This window comes from Euprymna scolopes, chromosome 11, assembly GCF_053919585.1.
Source record: "Euprymna scolopes isolate OS-2025 chromosome 11, ASM5391958v1, whole genome shotgun sequence".
Classification (NCBI taxonomy): domain Eukaryota; kingdom Metazoa; phylum Mollusca; class Cephalopoda; order Sepiida; family Sepiolidae; genus Euprymna; species Euprymna scolopes.
In genome coordinates this window covers 130,271,778-130,292,018 of record NC_136492.1, presented here as the reverse complement: position 1 = coordinate 130,292,018, position 20,241 = coordinate 130,271,778, and the positions used below count along the sequence as shown (strand labels likewise).

The window sequence follows — 20,241 nt, the reverse complement described above, 5'->3', positions numbered from 1 at the left end:
TATGCATATATACATACATATACATATATATGCATATGTCTATACATATATATAAATATATATATATACGTATACATATATATACATATATATATATATATACAAAAGTATATATATACATATATTCATATATATGTATGAATGCATGTATATATATATATATATATATATATATACATATATATATATATTTATATAAATGCATACATTTTTATATATTGTGTGTGATGTTGGATTGTTATTCAAATACGTAAGCATACATATTTAATTATTTTATATTCAATTTAGGCCTACATTTATTATTGACGATGAATGGAAAACAAAAAAAAATATATATGCATATCTCTCGCTCTATCTCTTTCTCCGTATATATATATATATATATATATATATATATATATATATATATATATAAAGATATATATATATATATATATATATATATATATATATTTATATATATATATATATATATATATATATATATATATATATATATATATATATATATATATATATATATACTGAACCAATATATCATTAGATGATTTTTTTTCTTGTAAATTTTATAGCCTCACATATCTGGCAATTCATCCATTAAATATACATCTTACATTTTACCTTAAAATATGAGCATGTATTTATACATAATTTCGAGATTCCATTAGCGGCGCTTTTAAATAACTGATTTTATTTTTTTATCGTAATTGCGTTCTGTGAATTCACCGATATAATTTGACTTGCTACAACTCTAAATTGATGCACATATATATCTTTTTTCCTCAACATTTTATACACTATTTCTAATATTTACGGGAATGTCTGTTTGTCCTCGATTTTAATAATACAGGCGCAAATTTATAAACTATGGTGGCACATAAAATACACATAGATTTTCATTGTCTCTAAATATTTAGAAAAAATTGTAACAAAATAATAATCAAAATTTTCTTTAGATTACAACTATGAGGGCATAACAAAATACTCTTAGAAACACAGTTTATATATCTTCCATTATTTGAGTAAGCTTATAACACGACTTATTTTCATAAGTTCAATGAGAAGAATGAGGACACATTATTTCATTTTAGATCATACTATAATATATATTTATCTAAAACAATAGGTAAATAATATCTATTCAAATACGCTGCTAGTCTATTTATTCAAATTGACGTGAACACTACGATAATTTTATTTGAGGTCACATATTAACAAGTAAAATTCTAGAAGAATAAAAATCAAATCAAAAGAAGTCTAGTTTTTTTTTTAACAGTTACATTCAATTTTGCTTTTCCAAAATCAAATGCGTTTTCCTTTGCGGGGGGGGTGCTATCTGATATTGATCGGAGTTTTATTCGTGTTTAACTTATATTTGTGTTTTTACATAAGATGGTATATTTAATAATCGATTTGTATTAAAACCCAAAACAAATAATAGGCTCCAATAAACACTTCATGCATTTTTACGGAAATTGCTTGGGTTAAAATTATTGCTGTAAAAATACGTGTATTACAATTCTAAAAAAACATATTTTGATATTTTAAAATTGTATTTCCTCCGCGATGTAAGGTTAGAGAGCGGTGTAACTGCGTAAAATAATTGTATTTTTAGAAAAAGATTTTATGAATACCATAGGTAAATATAGTTGGTAGCCAAATGGATAAAAATCAATTTGAAATTGTAAACCGTAATTTGGAATTGGGAGGGTCTTATATTTTCAATCATTTTTTTTTAATTCTCGTCATTATTATAAGCTACTAAATACCACACTTAGTTTGTAAGGGTATCTTTTCAGGCCTTACATGTCAAAAAATCACTGATTATTTATGGGACTCCACTAGAATTCTACGTTATGATTGTCAATGGTCTTTGTTGGGTGAGTACTGAAATCCTTCGGTATTCATAATTATTTTTTTAATTTTATAAAACCATAGGTTTTAAATGAATTCTAAATTCTTGTTTACATACCGTAAATTAGAGTATCTTAAAACACCTATTAGCAACGCTATATTAAAGTAAAAACATTTAAAATTAATAAAACTTTAGTAATAATACGATATAATTGCTTACTGTAATCTAATTAATAAACTGAATATGTTATTCGATCTCCCTTGAACATTTTTATCTTTATCACCTGCGAGAATGTATATATATATATATATATATATATATATATATATATATATATATATATATATATATATATATATATATATATACATGCGTGTGTCTCTGTGTGTATTTGTTTGTAAATGTCCAAATATAAAGTGGCACTCTACAGATCTAAGAGGGACACCAGCCACATGAGAACATCCCTCACACAGTAATGTAATATCGTTGAAGATAACAGAAACAAGCCCAAGTAAATATATATATATATATATATATATATATTTGTATATATATATATATATATATATATATATATTACAAAAATATACCTATAATTATATCTATATATATATAGCATATGCATATATACATATAATAATCAGTTATATATATGTGACGTGGTGTTAATAAAGATATGTGAGTTTGTTGTTTCATTTAGCATTCAATTCTATAAATACATCTTTTGTATTTATTCAGTGATGCGACTTTTCCTCGTTCATATAGGTTTTATTATGTGGCTCAGACCATTTCTCTCTAAGAAAGGCTTTCAACTTAACCAACCGACTGTGCATCTCCAGCTAAGCATAAGCCGATTTTGGGTTTGCGTGGAGCTTTGCTTTTGAATCTTCTTTTTTTTATTTAGCCGTGTTCACTACAATGATAAATACTTATCAAGGAACGCATTTTGCTTCAATTCACGGCATCAACCCGCTGCATTTGAAAAGAGAATCCGGTCCAATATTCCCAGAAGGAATCGCTAGAGACAAAACTGGACTCAAACTAACTGAAGCCTTTTGTATTTTTAGTCCACAGATGATACAAGATAAACTATTGATATAAGAGAAACAAACACGCGAGTAAACAAATAACAAAAAAAAATGTTTTTTGTTATTTTTTGCTCCTGGAAGAGGAATATCGAACAGAGTTCATTTTCTTTCATAGTATGGCAGTGATGTTATATAGGAGTTCAGTGTGAACAAAATACAGACACATTTGTTATACCATTCAGTGTATATGCTTACATTTCTTTTGACAATCTATATCATTATAAAACTCAAATGACCTTCTAACGGGGGGGGGTGAAACCGACATTCGTTTTGCGACTTCCAGTTGCGTGTGCGTACATAAACATAAACACATAATAGCGTAAAAAATACACACAACCCTTACTTTGCAAAATTTGATCTTTCCTTAAAAATCTATTCATTTTTCTACACTACCAACATAAATGAATAACCCCCAAAATATATATATATTTTTTAATTTGCGTTACGAATAAAGCATCAACGCGACAATAAAACGTATTGGTTTACTGTTTACGTTTTCAGAGTGCCAATTGTTTTTTATTTCGTCTTTGAATGAAAAGATATATTACAATTTGAATTTAACATTAAGTAGTATGGTATCTATTACGTGCACATTTACCAATAAGTAGTGCAAACCACTTACAATTTAATGGCTGTAAGCTTTTTTTTCAAAAATAATGAATTATAAACAGAAAGACTCAGGGAAATATTCTTTTTTTTTCATTTTGATATATTTTCATAGAAATGTTTCTGTTATGTCACAAAACACTATTTTCTTTACGTCACGCTCATACATTAATTCCATAGCTAAAATGAAATAAGTCCTGGATATGACCTAAAACTATATCCGATAGTGAGGGGTCAGCTTGCCGGCTTTGGGGAGTGTGGAGCCACCCTTTTATTGCCATTGCTCCCAGGGCTACTCTGACCCGGAGTGGTAGTACCTGTTAAGGTCACAACTATGGGTTTAATAGAATCCGACTTAAAAAACAAATATACTCCATTAAAAGATCGTCCCTCAAAATCACAAGATTCGACATTAAATAACCTGAAAAAAGGCTGATATGCCGTAAAACAAAAACAACCAAACATAAAATTAAATAAAGAACCAACGGGGAACGGGGAGCATAGTTACCGTATACACCTCTGTCCTATATTATTATGTAATCAACGAGAGGACCAAAAACAATAAAACTACTATGCGTATTTTTTACAGGATTACAAGTTTTGTTTTAATTTAAACATGTGTCCTTAACAGGAGAATATTTTATTTTCTAAAATACAAACTCTAATATTACAGTATTAAAGTAAAATGTAATTCGAACCGCAATCCAAATGGCATCATTCGAATACTGTGAGATTTACAAGTTTATTAGGTTAATTAATTACATGTCTCCAATAGAATATTCGAAATATATTTACCGAATCCTTATGCATCAGTTGTGCCAGAAATAATGTTTTTCGATCGGACATAATTAAATGAAATGTCTGTAAATTTCAAATATTATTAAAACACTCTAATTTGATTCTAAGTCTACTCGATTAACGCAACAAAAATATTGCGAATTAAAATAGTAACCCAATATATGTTTAATGATAATCACTTATGATCTCATACATGTTTCAATATTTGTTTTAATTTCTTTATGGCATTTGTAAAAATCAAATGCATTGTCATTACACCATATTTTAAGAAACTTCTAACAACGACAAGAGTAAAAGCCAGAAACTGAGAATGCAAAACTTAATATATCCTTATATCCCGCACAGACGTACCAGTGTACCAGACTAGATGGAGAGCTTCATAGTCCCACAAGGTAGAAGGTTGCCATTAGCGTAAGAAATCGATTTATTTTTGATACATAGTCTTCCTTGATTTTCATTATTTTGTTTGGTTGTTTTACATATATATCGGCATTCTTTGAGTCATATAATGATGTAAGATTTAAATTTTCATATAATTTCGGAGTAGATTTTCGCTAGGTATATTCGGGCAATGTTTTTGTATAGTGTGTTATTCAATGGCCTTTACATTTTATTGTAAGTGTGTGCCCTTCTAATAGCGTTAAGAAATTTATTTGAGGCCAGTCAATTTATTTGAGGTAGTCAAGTAAAAAGTATTTCTTGGTATAAGGTTTGGGACAAGGTATGCATATGCGAGGTTCTTCCCTTTTTATCATGTGGGAATCAGTTACGTATGTTTGACTTGTCCTTATGTGTGATAAGTATACTTCTACTTTCCGTGATAATCTGGGATTACGTAGTTTTTCTTATGTTGTTAATTGTTCCAGTTTTTTTTTATTTTTTGTAATAAAATTGTTTATGGAAGGTTCGCATTCCGTATATAGGGTATGTTTGTCGAATCCTTAGAGTTTTAATGAACTTTTAGCGCCATGTTAGCCTTTTTCATTTCAACGAGAACTATAGTTACAAGGAATCCAACAGTAGAAGAATGGCGTGTGTTGTATGGTAGAATAAATCCTTTGCACCAATGTGATTAATAAGAGATTGTTTAGTTGTTTATTAAGTTATTCTAGTACTGATCATGAGTCTCCAAATATTAAGGATTTCTTGGAGATTTGGTTAGTGATAATCTAGAGCCAAATTTATGGCTGTAATTTCTGCAGTATAGATTGAGGAGTTATTGTTAACATTTTCTGCCGAATAGTGTTTTCTGAACGAGCAGTAAATTAACTTTTCTTTGATCTTTGGAACTCTCCGTCTATATGTGTGTCCGATTCGGGTAAGAAATCAAAAATGTTGTTTAGTTTTTGCTCGATAGTCTGAGGAGTGGACTAAGCATACATTGTCAGGTTTAGTGTGACTGTAGCTGATTTTACAGCGAGGGTGGGATTTCTGTGAGATTTTCCTCGTGCTGCTGTTTTTATCTGTTGAGAGGTCTGTAAGTCGTTTTGTAGTTTATTTACATGTAGACTTAATTCCATGTTTTGTTTTATTTGAATAGATGGGTCTAGTTGGGATTAAAATGCATTGGTGCTTCAATTGTATTTAACATAATATTGTTAGCCTAATATTTCAGGTTTCAATTTTAGTGAGTGTTTATAAGCTTCAGAATATAAGCTCTCTATTGGATATGTTTTGACTGCGCCCAAGTTTTTAATCTGGTGTGAATGATTGAGTCAGAAGTTGAAAGATAACTTATCATGGTTGAATTATATCTAAAGCTACAACCTAATACTTGATGCATTTTAGGTTGGTGAAAACATTATATGGTTTTCCCATTTAGGTTAAATTTATTAAAGCTTCTGAATTAATTCCTTGATATATATATATATATATATATATATATATATATATATATATATATATATATATATATATAGCCATGTTATATATTTTTAAGCGTGTTGTTCGCTCTATCGAATCGATTAATTCGTTACCGGTATCAATCTCTTCATTCATTTTTGTAGGCTTTTCGACAGTATGGACACAATTCAAATACGTGTGATTTTTTTGGTCTAGTTAAAGAGACATGAAAGGCTGCCCCGAGACAGCTAATCATATCAATGAGGTTTGACCCAGGAACCTCTGACGAGCGTGTGACACAACGGAGGTTACAGAAATTTCACAATGGTGATGAGAGCCTAGAGCCGTTGCGACTGGCCGACCTCGTTAGATAACGAATATTTGAAAGCCTGAATTGAAGCCAACCTTCGAAAAACCGAAGGAGATGTTTCTGAACACCTTGGATTCGAACACTAAACAGTCGTTCGCTATTTAAACAGAAGCGGGAAGTAAAATAAGTAGGCTAAATTGGGGCCGAATTAACTGAACGATAATTAAAAAAAATGCCGTTATGAGTCCTCTTCAGGCAACTTCTGCGTTCCAAAAAAAACAACCCATTTATCGAACGTATAGTGGTGTGTGACGAGGTGACCCCTCTATGACAACTGGAACCATTCCACAGAGCGATTTGATGCCGCAGAAACTCAACAATACTTAATTCCACAAAAAGAAAATTGGCAGTGAAAGTTTCGTTGTCCACGACCGACCTCATCTATCACACCTTCTTTAATCTGGGCGAAACTTTTAAAGCGGAGAAATAGTGCGAAAAAATAACGAGATGCACCAGTATTTCCAATGTATGTGCTCGAGATTGTTAAGAATGAAGGGGCAAATTCTCCTCCATGACGACGCTCGCCCGCTAGTTGCTCAACTGACCCTGCAAAAGCTGAACGAACTACGAATATTTCAATCCGCCATAATCAGCGGACTTCTCGCCAACCGATCATCATGATTTCAAGCATTTCGAAAACTTTCTGCGCCAAAAATACTTCAAAAGCATACATGAAACCAACTCGCTTAATCGCTTCAACAAGTCCGGATTTCTATGCAATAGGATGATTAAATTTGTTTCAAGTTGGCAAAAATGATTCGACTCAATTATGTACTTATATTGATAAATAAAATGTATTATTGAAGGAGTTAAGGAGGCGACATTATTTATGAGCCAACTTAGTTTTTAATTGAACGTAGCATTCTTCAATTGCCGTTGCTTGAAATAAAATTCCCTATTTCTTGTAGCTGTACGTCACGTAATATATTGAATACTTCAATTGCATATAACTATATTTGAAAAATATGTTCTTTTATTATAAGTCGTTAATAGTTATACAAAGTTCCACCTTTTAAATTTCGAACAGTCCCTGAAAAACCTCCCACACAGCAATCTACATTTCTACAATAATATGCATTTTCTAGTAATATATTAAATATTAGTGTTGCCAACAAATATTTTTTTGAATTTATGTCTTCAATTTTCAAATAGCTAGACACATTTTTATATTTAATTGTTTTAATCACACTCCAAAAATACAAACAGCATTTCTTTATTATATGAAAATAGGCAAGCACGATAAGGCATATTCGGTTGAATAAAAAAAATAAAAAGAACTAATGTTAACATGTAATAAGAGAAAAAGTACTATTCAATTTTATGACAAAGTCCTATCTTTTAATTTGCTGTCGAATTCATTAAAAAAAAATTCTCTGTATCCAAGCAATTATTTCCCACAAGCATTTAGGCACCCAATTATATTTATAGAGGGTGACCGCAAAAACACAAAAGCTGAATGGAAGCCAGAGAAAAAAATCCAAAGCCCCCAGTGTTTTTGTGTGATGTTTTGTATATAATAAACTAGGTATAACCAAAGTTTCATTTCATTTGGACAAAACACTAAGGAACGGGGCCTAATTAGAATCGGGGCCCGTTTTTTTTGTTCACCATGTGTGTGTATATATATATATATATATTTAGAGACACAATTATTTATATACTTACATACGTATATATATACATATATATACATACATACATATGCATACACACATACATATATATATATATATATATATATACATATATATACATACATACATACATATATATGCATATACATGTATATACATATATATACACATACATATATACACACAAATATATATATATATACACATACATATGTATACATATATATATATACATATATGCATGCATTATGTATATACGTGCATACATATATATGTATGCATGTATATATATTTATGTATGTATAAATATATATATAATTATATATATGTGTGTGTGTGTGTGTGTGGGTGTGTGTGTGTGTGTGTGTGTGTGTGTGTGTAGCGAGAGAGAAATGAGAGAAATATATAAATGGATGGATAGTAAGATAAAAATATTGAATGGGAGCGATAGTGTACTAAGGCGATTAAAGATAGACCTGTTGATAAATATAATAGGATATATAAAGGTATATCCTTTATATTGCTTTTTTTACTACATATATAATTTAATAAACGGCGAAACTTATATGTAGATGTTTCGATTATCTAGTTTGTCCCATGGGTCCTTACAGTAGTTCAGCTTGCTGTACAAGATGGTATTTTCTGTTAAAACTTCACAAAGGCTAAAAGTGAATCACTTTTCAAAGAAGGCGGTCATGCTCCAAAGGTCACCCTCTAACCGTATTGATTATTCATTTGATACCCTCTACTGTCCTGTCAATCGATCAATCCATTGATCACTTTTAAGTGCCTTACTTTCGGCTAAAAGTAGTTCAAGGGTATTGACAAATTTCATTGCCTGAACGTATCCCACTTGATATGAATCGAGCTTTCATGAAAATATGAAGCAGATGCTTTATTCTCAACTTCAAGCAGTATTATCTGTAACTGTATATCCCCAGCTCCAATGTACCTTTAATACACACACACACACACACACACACACACACACACACACACACACACACACACACACACACACACACACACACACACACACACATATATATATATATCTTTTCAATTGAGTATTCAGGTTATAGTCGCATTGCACTGTGCATATTTTAGTCGCAACAATTTATAGTCCGCTATCATGTCTTAACTGACTTTTTTTCCACTGCGTTCCAAACACTTATTTTGTTCCGGATATTTAGTTAAAATGTAATTAGAAAATGTCATGTGTGTTCTCTTAATATGTTCAACTTATGTTCTGACTTTGTCAAGTTTCTTGTAGAGCAACAATTTATGTATATGTCTACGTGTTAATGCAATAATTGAATAATTTTAATTCGATAATAATAGTAAAATTGAAGATGTTTGATGTATACAGCGAATTAGCAAAACGTCAGAAATGTATTTAGTGTTGTAATACCAAACAACAAGATAATTTTTAGAGAAATACTATAAACAAAATGGCTTTTAGAACGTTTACATTAAACGGATATTTTAAATTAAAATTGATCTTTAGCAGTATGCCATACCCTAACGTAGAGTTCAATAAATCGATATGACTCTAAGGATGGAATGTGGTGATTTACTGCATAAATAGTTGGGTTTTTGGAGCTTACCACAAAAGGCGGGTTCTTCTAACAGAGGTGGATCGACTCAACGAGACGGTTAATAAGATCAAGAACAGTTGTTAACTTTAAGAAGAAATTAATTATATAGATACATTAATGAAAATCTTATTTCATCAATATTTTCTTTGTTATTCTATTTTGTCGAAGAAGTTGAATGGCCGACAGTTTTAAAAGTTAAACTAAAAAACGATTAAATAGAATCTATCAGCAGACATGCTCCTGCCCCATTCAAAGTTTTGCAATCTGTAGATAATGTAAACAGTGTCTAAAAGGTTAGACACACATCTTCATAATCACTTGAAATCAAATTACAAATATATATAATTATGCATACACAGACAAACCCACATATATCTTGCGATGTTTGAAAACCATGTACACAAGTCAATTTCAATACAAAAAAACGTTCACACTGCTATGAGGGGCAATAAAATAAATTAAAATTATACTCATTTCACACCGTGTACATCCTGATTATTAAGAAGTATCTACACACGCTGTCAATAATACAGCCATATTTTTTATTTATAATTCGATAGATGTAGTGCTAATAGCTCATTTTTTTATAAACATTACATCATTTTCGACCACTACGCAAATAAGAATTTTAAAGAATATGGCTGGTATTTCTTTCCATATGCGCATGTAAAACTGTAATTATTTAGTTGGACTTATGTCAACTAGCATCTGGATATAAATTAAAACATGATATACATATATATATATATATATATATATATATATATGTATATATATATATATCTTATTATAATATGATATTTAAATCATATAAATATATGTATATATATGTATATATATATATATATATATATATCTTATCATAATATGATATTTAAATCATATAAATATATATATATATATATATGTATATATATATATATATATATATATATATATATATATATAGAGAGAGAGAGAGAGAGAGAGAGAGAGAGAGAGATTATAAGTTTTTTTTTTGTTTTTTGCAAAGGCAATCCAGCAAAGTCCTCAATTATAAGGAAATTCAAAAAAATATTAATATTTTGTATACATAATTCGTACCGCCGTTCTCAAGTCCGATAATTAGGGCCGTTTTAATATCCGCATCAAGCTCTCTTCACCGATGAGTATCCTCTGACGAGAGTTTTATATGGATATCTAAAACGATTCTAAGCATCTGGCTTGAAACCGACGGCACCAACTATTTGTCGAATCTAAAATCTTTTTGGACCAAAAATACTATGTTGTATATATATATATATATATATATATATATATATATATATACATATATATATATATATATATATATATATATATATATATATATATATATAAAATAAAAAAAAACCTTTAAAAAAAAAAATTAATTTTTTTGATTCATCCAGCCTTGACAGACGTGATTTAAATTTTATCTCCTGTGCTTTTCTTTTAATGATTTGGAATTCATTCCATTTGCGCTTTTTTCCAAGGAACTCTGCCTTTTGGATTATTTTGAACCATTTGGAATTTACCAATTGGATTAAAATTTTAAATTCGACCGTTTTGGATTTACCATTTTTGGATTTTTACCCTTCAACGGACTATCCATTCATGTGCAATCTTTTTATCATTTTTCGTTTGCCTCCTGTTCCCCTTACCTCACCCTTTTTTTAACCAAGTAAGATCTGTGACTTACTTGTAGTTTCATTAAAAACTTTTATATGCAAAATCCGATCCTACATTTTGCTAATTCCTGCTCTCTGATGAGAAGGAGAGTATTTCTTCGAAACTCCGCGGATTAAGGACTATCCACTTATCTTGTGCTTCGTTTTTTAAAATAAAATATTTTTTAAATCTGTTTTTTAAGATGTCTTTTAACATATTTTATTGATCATTTGTTTATATATATATATGTATATATATATATATATATATATATATATATATATATATATATGTATATGTATATATATATATATATATATATATATATATATATATATTATCTGGACGCTCGTACAATAAGACTGACACTTTAAATTAAGATTGCATATATTAGTAAATAATACATCCTTTATTGAATATTATATATTAGCGAAAGTGATTTACTCGATGGACTACTTCGCAAAAAAATATTTTTAAAATTCAAACAAATTATCATAAAATTATTAAAGTTTGTCTGTTTTTTTTGTGTTTTTGTTTTTAAATATCACGGTTGCAGACATTTTAGTTTTACGATGAATGCATGGGAAAAGCCTACTTAAAAATGGGTGCTTCTCGTTTATCATGCATTGAACTCATTAATGAGAAAACATTTAAATAAATTATTGAGGAACACTCGGGTCTTCCCAGGGATCATTCATTTTGTAGACGCTACAGCTTAACTAATTATCCGGATAGCAATACCTCTTGTTTGAGAAAGGCATTCTTATCTGAGACCCTTATCGCCTTGATTGGCTGAGAGTAACTCCTCTTGGTCGGTGTTACGTGATTTCTTACTTCGCACTTTATTTTATCTTTATAAACAAATACATTAAATATAGCAGCGTAAGTTTTCGAGTTCGTGTACTTATTGAAGGAATTACTATACTTTACATATCTAAGATAACTGCCAGAAATATATATATATATACATATATATATATATATATATATATATATATATATATATATATATACATATATATATATATTATGCTCGCTAGATATTTTAAAGCAGATAACCTCAACTATTTAATAGAATATTCTGTGTGACCCATACGATTTAATAACTTACCACCTGGCTTTATCTATCAGTCACTGTTGAAGAAAATACTGAAAATTTACGCGTGGAATATTAATTTTGTATAATAATTTGTGTGATAAAATAAACCTGCCATTCTCATATATATATATATATATATATATATATATATATATATATATATATATATATATATATATGTGTGTGTGTGTGTGTGGTTTATACATACACGCGTATGTGTAGAGAGATATATTCTTTGTATATATATATGTGTGTGTGTGTGTGTGTTTTATATACATATACATATTCATCCTTTTTGTATATATATATATATATTATATATATGTGTGTGTGTGTGTGTGTGTGTGTGTGTGTGTGTGTGGGTGGATATATATTCATGTGTGCATATGGGGGTAAACATATATCAATATATGTATCTATATCTATCTATATATATATATATAGAGAGAGAGAGATAGGTAGATAGTGAGAGAGATGTAGTTATGTATCTATATTTTAGAAGTAGTATCAATCAAATTTTTTTTCGTTGGGAAATTCACGTGGCACGCATTATTTACTTTTTCAGATCTTTTAAATTCCACCCCGCACACATTTTTTTTTTACTTTTTTTGTAAACACCTGTTTTTTATATGTCAATTTATTTTTACATTCACCGTGTAGTTGCGTTTATTTATTTCGTTTACTTTTTTTGCGTTGCTCTTACGTTCAACCACTGTGTCCATTTAAAGTCGCTCACTTCCTTCCTGATATGATTGGCATATCTGCCCTTCTTCATTGCAAGCAGCAGGAAAATATGATGCTTCTTGATGGGACATCACAGAAGTCTTCGTGCACGGAAGCCTCCTGCCGAAACGCAAAAGCATACCAATACATCGCTACGAACCACGATGAGAATAATTGTTAACTCATTTTATGCTACTGAACAAATCCGTTCGTCTCCCCGTCTCTATTTGCTGCATCTTCCGTTTGCTGTTTATGTTTGTTCTGTTTTCATTAGACAATTAAAAAATAGCAAACAGATACCTATTTCGTCTATAATAAAAGCTACAAGAATTCAAGGTCTGCCACAAATCTTATATTATTTGGAGATTTACAAATGTCATTATGAATATCGACATATCTCTTGCCGATACAAGTATATAAAAAGTATTTTATATAATCTGTACCATTTCGGTCAATATCTAAACCGTAAAAAAACTATTCTGATGCACAGCTTTGAGAGATAGTGCTGCGAACATGTTTTTTTTTATTGGTAAGGCTTGATATGCTTGAAGAGAGGCAACTATTTATTGGGAAGGTTTCATGAAAGTTGGTAATTCATTGATGTTGGTATATTTTTCCGTATACGAATAGTTGCGCAACTGTCTTAAAGTGGCAGGCAAAGTTTGCATTTGATGAATAGGGGTCTAACTGTGAGTATAAAACTGTCGTATTAGACAATAAAGAAGTTGGATATATATTATTCAGGACGTAAGCGTTTCGGTTGCAGATTGTCTTAGCAGTAATCATGTGAACGTAATGTAGATTGTGAGAGTACAATTATATTTAAAGAGAAGCTACCAGTTACAGTATATAAAAACATTTACACCTTGATATGAATGCCTAACAGCGTTGTGTTTTAACGAGGTGCACACACACACACACACACACATATATATATATATATACATGTATTTACATATTCATATACACACACATATATATATATACATATAATCATATACACACGCATATATATATATATATATTCATTGTTGCACTGAGGAACATATATGGAAAATGAATGAAGTAAAAAGTATGTCTAATATTATGTGAGCATACAATTGTGTAATAATCAGTTTCAATGTAGTACTTAAACGTTTATATGAGGAGTAACATTTCAATAGATAAACAAAAAAGGTTTGTTTACACACACAAACGCATACACACACGTATATATATACATACTTACATATTTATATATATATGTACATGCACATATAAGTATAAAAATTTATATTTATACAAACACATAGCAAACACATACACATATATATATGTTAACATTCATTTTGATTGATGATACTACATATTTAAATAAACTTTACTCTTTCAATAAAACGCACAGTAGTATCCCATAAAAATAGACAAACACACTATCAGGGGCATGTTTATGCATATATAAAGCAAACTTCCAGAAACATACCATACATAAAATATTACTAAAACATGTCACAATTTCGATGTATTTTTATGAGATTCAAAAACTGCTTTCTGAAACAGCTACCATTCACTGCGTGTTGTGATTTCCTTCTATCTGATTTGATCATGCAATAATAACTCCTTTTATAATATATATATATATATATATATATATATATATATATATATATATATATATATATATATATATATATTAAGTAATGTGATTTATATTTTTAAAAAGTAAAAAAAAAAATTAATTTAAAAATCAAATTTTAATTAAATTAAAAATCAGTTTCATAAGAAGGAACAACAACAAAGTCAATTATCTGTACGATCGTTTCGGAAATCCGTGCTTTTTATTTGTGGTATACATGAAGTTATGTAGAACAATTATATATAGTTTTTTTTGGTAAGCACGGTCTCCTCATCAGCAAATTTAGGAGGATTTTTATTGAATTTAAAAGACGCCAAAAATAAACCTAGCATTAAAAGTAAGGCAGATGAATCTTTTAGTTTTTCTTTTTTTGAAATAAGGAACTGTGTTTAAAGTAGTCATTTAGATGTTTGCTAAAGCTTTTTATTTTATTACATTAACATACACTTAGCTCTTTAGACTATTACTCTAATCTCCTTTAAATATATATATATTTATATATATATATATATATATATATATATATATATATATATATATATATATATATATATATATATATATACTAGCATGCTCCATGAGGTTTTTGGTCGAAAAATTTGGCACTCCTTGTAAAAATAAAGAAAAAAAAAAGCGCGATTCAAACGACAACCAAAAAGCACTGAGTCAAGTTATGTAATCATCAATCGAGTATGATACGGGCTTAAAACTCTATTTTTAACTACTTTTCCTTAACGTATGCGATACGTTATGTTTTATATTCACGTATGTGCATTAAGGAATCAGTAAGCAAATGGACAAAAATCAGATCCGCCCCACGAACCGATTTTTCATTTTTTTAAACAGTAGCAGGTTTTCTTGTTTCTGATAAGAACGAAAGACATTTTTCGCATGTCTGTATACCAAAGAACAGTTCTGTAGATCAGAATTTCGTTGAGTAGTGTTCTAAAAATATAGATATATAAAGCCATAGATAGATATAAAGATAGATTGATGGATAGATAGATAGATAGTTACATAGATTAATGGATTGATAGATAGATATGCCAGAACTGTCAGTACTTCTCCGTCTACTTACACATACACAGGTTAGTAAGGAAAATGTTATATTAAATTCTAATGAAATCATTTTTGAATAATTCTTATATAGTTACTTGGCGTATTGAATTATACATGAAACAACTACATTATATAACCTTACAAATTTATAGCAACTTAATAGAAGACTTATTAAATGCACGTTTTTATTAAAAATATCCGATTTCTTTATTATCCTTAAATGTTTTTATATCAACAAAATCTACAAGCCGTTATTTTGCACACCCCATCTATGGGACCAACTTTTTAACATACAACTAACAAAATGTATCTGGTTTCTATTAATTTATTATCTTTTCGTCTATTTAATGTTTTGTTAATTTTGATAAATCTACTGTTTTAAAATATATTTCTGAACATTAGAGTAATGTTATAAAATGTCTACTGTATGTTATATTTCAGATAATATAAATTTGGCACGCATTTTGTGTACGAGTAAAAAAAAATCAGATATGGTTTTCTCCGATCTTTTTTCAAATTCTGTTTGTTCATTCATGTTTTTATTCATGATTCGCACATGACGCGTTCCCGAATGAAGATGTAGAATTTCAATGCGAACACGATTTGCTAGATGTTTCAAGGGGAATAACGCAAAAAATAAAAAGCGCAATACACACACACAAAAAAAACGCGCGTAGCTCTCAGCAATAGGCGTATGGGGAGCTGAAAAAAAGCGGGGTAACTATAGAAAATAGAGTTTAGGTATGAGAAGAGACAGATACTCTTCGAATGAAGATGGGCCGGTGAGAATCCGACAATAATATAATAATAAAAGAGAATATAAAGAGAAATAATTAGTATTTAACATAATTGTACATTATTACACAGCAGTAATAATAGATATAAAACCAACTACACCCTCAATACCTATGCACTTAGTACACACGATTATTATTGAATTATGGAAGTAAACTGAAAATTATTATTAAATTATGTTATTGAACTGAAGGATATCGGATATGTTAGACAAATATATAACCTTGAAAAAATCTAGGGTCTCCAATTTTGCTGACTAAAACGGATCTAAGATGTTAAAAAACAATACTAAAAAGAAATTAGAATGTGAGGCAGATGTTCATGATCAGAGTAATGAAAGCAATTTCAAACATTAGATGTAATATTTATAATGTGCTAAAGAGATACAAACAAGTGCACTAAAATAATATTACATCATATATATATATGTATATATATTCATATATATATATATATATATTGTTCAATATGTAAGAGATAACTGCAGAATGTATGACATTATGTCAATTTGCTGCTTGAATATAATTTTAATGAACATAAGCATTATGAAAACTTAATACGCTTTTCTTTTACTAAATATAAAGAGTAAAATTAAAAATGTTGCATGAAATAAAATGGCAGCCGTGCCTTCTTTATTTATATATAATTTTTTTGTTATCTGTATTATTTTGTTTTAGTTTAACTGTACTAGGGAAAGTCTTAGCTTTCATGAACAAGATATAAAAAGCGGAAATTCCTTGAAAACAGTTTACTTTGATTCATTGTATCAACTTTAAACGAATTTAAACTGTTAAATTCATTGCAAACTAATACACAGCCATTACAATTTATTCGTTAATCATTAAACTTCTATTGAAGAGGGAAAACTTAAATGTGGTTGCTTAGTACAAACATGGAAATAGGAATCGCTTACCGACGGAAAAAAAACCCAGAAACTACCTGTATAAAAATAAGTAAATTAATTTTAGTTGGACTTTATAAAATCTGGAAAATACGCACATATAAGAACATATTCCTTTTTTTCATTGTATTCATGCAGTATTATGTACGAACGTGGGGGTTCACAGAAAGTAAAAGAAACCATCAAATACATATGTTGCCTATATGATAACGGTATTTATATATTTGCTAATTATTTATTCTATTCATGGCAAATTAGGCGCGTGAGTTGAACACCAATTAACACACCTGACAGTTCATTTATGTTGGCATTCCTTCTGTAAAGAAAACTTGGGTTTATCGCCCGGATACCTCACAAACATTGGCTGTTAATGTAGAATTGTTTGTATGTCATTTCTTACCTGTTATTTGTTTTCTGAAATAATTCAAGCTAATAAATTACATTTTATTCAAAAGGTGAATATGTGTGTAAAACAGAAACCTATATTGTAATTCTATGCTGTAATAACAGAGTACCTTAAGATTAAGGAGTATGTGTTTCTGTTTAGTGGTTGCACAGTTCTTTCATGGAGATTGGCGGTCGCTGTATGGTAAAGTAGGAACACCTTTTTGGCTTTTCTGTTTTAATGTTTTATGTTGGACTTATCAGTCGAGCCTCAACGAATAAATGTGACATTTTTAGAAATGTTTTTTTTTTCGTGCGTGATTTAAAGTTAGTATGTATGTGTTTCTTCTATATTTATGAAACGCCATAAATTAATTAGGTTCCGCAAACTATAAAAAGGGAACGATGGCATTCAGTATTGCATGATTTGGAAATATCTTATTAACCAACTTTATATGTAAACACGTACATGTAAATACATATATGTCAACCAATAATATGTGAAAAAACGCATAAATAGAAACAACTCACTCATTATTAAAATAAAGCATATTTTTTCTTATGCTGACGATTATTAATGAGTGACCTTGGTCGATTTTTCACATATGTTTTCTATGTTTTAATAAACACCGTTAATCATTCAATGAGTAATAACATCTAATTTACATGTCGCATATAACTTTTGACATTAGTTAGTCACGAAGTCGGCTTTCTGTTGTGTAGACGTCGTAAAAAACATACACAAGTTACACAAAAAATCTACATAAAAATTGCAACTTACCTAGCACACCCAACCTGTAGTTAAGCGTGACCACGATGACTTTACCATAGCTTGCTAAGACACTTCCATCGTAGATATTTCCACTTCCAGTGTCGTAGGATTCGCCGTGGATGAAAACCATGACTGGCATCGGTTCGGTCTGGTTCCATTCTATAAGAATTAAAAAGAATACACATCATTAATAAAAAATACAAATCTAATATGTATGCAAATATACTGAGAATATATATATATATATATATATATATATATATATATATATATATATATATATATATATATATATATATATATATATACTAGATGTGCCCTTGCAGGCATTGCTGTGGCTCGAAATGGTGTAATGGAAGAATCCCCATCCCCGCTGGTTTAGCACCCCGAAATCTACCTAGCAAATATGTTGTTATATACGAACTTGGGACGGACGTTTTACACCCTCAAAAAGAAGGAAAAAAAAGGAAGAATAATACAAAATGGGTTCCTAGTGCCGCCTCTAAGGGAAAATTTAAAAAGAAATAAATGATGAAAATAGGGAGAAAGGGATCGAACAAAGCAAAATGTAACGGAAATTATGTATGAGATAATTTTATATAAAAAAGAGAAAAAAAAGAGATTGGAAAGACAGCAGACAAAGTGCAAATAAACGGAGGAAACAATGAATCCATTAAACTTATTTCTGTTTTTTTTAATGTTTAAAAAAATGTGGCTGTATTATAAAGAAAGAAACGATATTAAACTTGCCGAAGGATGAGGAAAAACGAAAAGATAGAAGAAATAAATAAACAAGATGTAACATTCGTAGAGACAGAAAGAGAGGAAAGTTTATAAAGTAAAGTTTTGTAAAGTTTTTGGGTTTGTGTTTGTTATTATTTTTAATCAACGTAAGATTTCACGTGGTGCATTTCACCTGAATTGCAGTCCAGTTTTTATGAAAACTTCAATCGGCGTTCGTCATTATCTGTCTCCTGTGAATGGTTGCGGTGGAAGTATGAATTTTTAGAGAGAGATTACGTTACTACTTCCATTTCTCGTAACCGGTTTTTGCAGTTAAATCTCACCAGATATAATATAGGAAGCACCGATTTTTGAGTTAGTGGATAGCTAATACGCCTATAACACACACCAGATATCGTAATGCAGTTTGTGTATAGTACATCTGCATAAAATGTTTAGATTCTTAGTCCTATTAAGGCGGAAGTTAGACGGGAAAAATGAGTTCATTTTATTTATATAGAGAGGAAGAGAATATATATATATAAATATATATATATATATTTTTTTTTTACAAAGGCATCACCACATTATCAAGGCCCAGAGGCCACTCAAGGATAAGGGTTAAAGAGTGTACAGTAGAAGTTGGCCAATATAGTAATCATTAGTAATGAAAATTTGGTAAATTTAATAACTTATATGGAACGGCTCATC

At 29.5% G+C, this 20,241-nt stretch overlaps 1 protein-coding gene across 2 annotated transcripts in view; it reads right to left on the bottom strand.

The window, feature by feature from the left end:
• The window catches only part of LOC145288088 (neuroligin-2-like), a 298,059-nt gene extending 279,093 nt beyond the window's left edge, over positions 1 to 18,966 (bottom strand). Inside the window, exon 1 of one of the 2 annotated variants that reach the window (XM_080136145.1) lies at positions 18,817 to 18,966. In XM_080136145.1, the coding sequence (XP_079992271.1) occupies positions 18,817 to 18,946 (130 nt within the window). In that variant the 5' untranslated portion in view covers positions 18,947 to 18,966. The remainder of the gene's footprint in view (positions 1 to 18,816) is intronic. The other variant, XM_080136144.1, reaches the window with a different exon arrangement.
• Between the last annotated feature and the right edge of the window lie 1,275 nt (positions 18,967 to 20,241).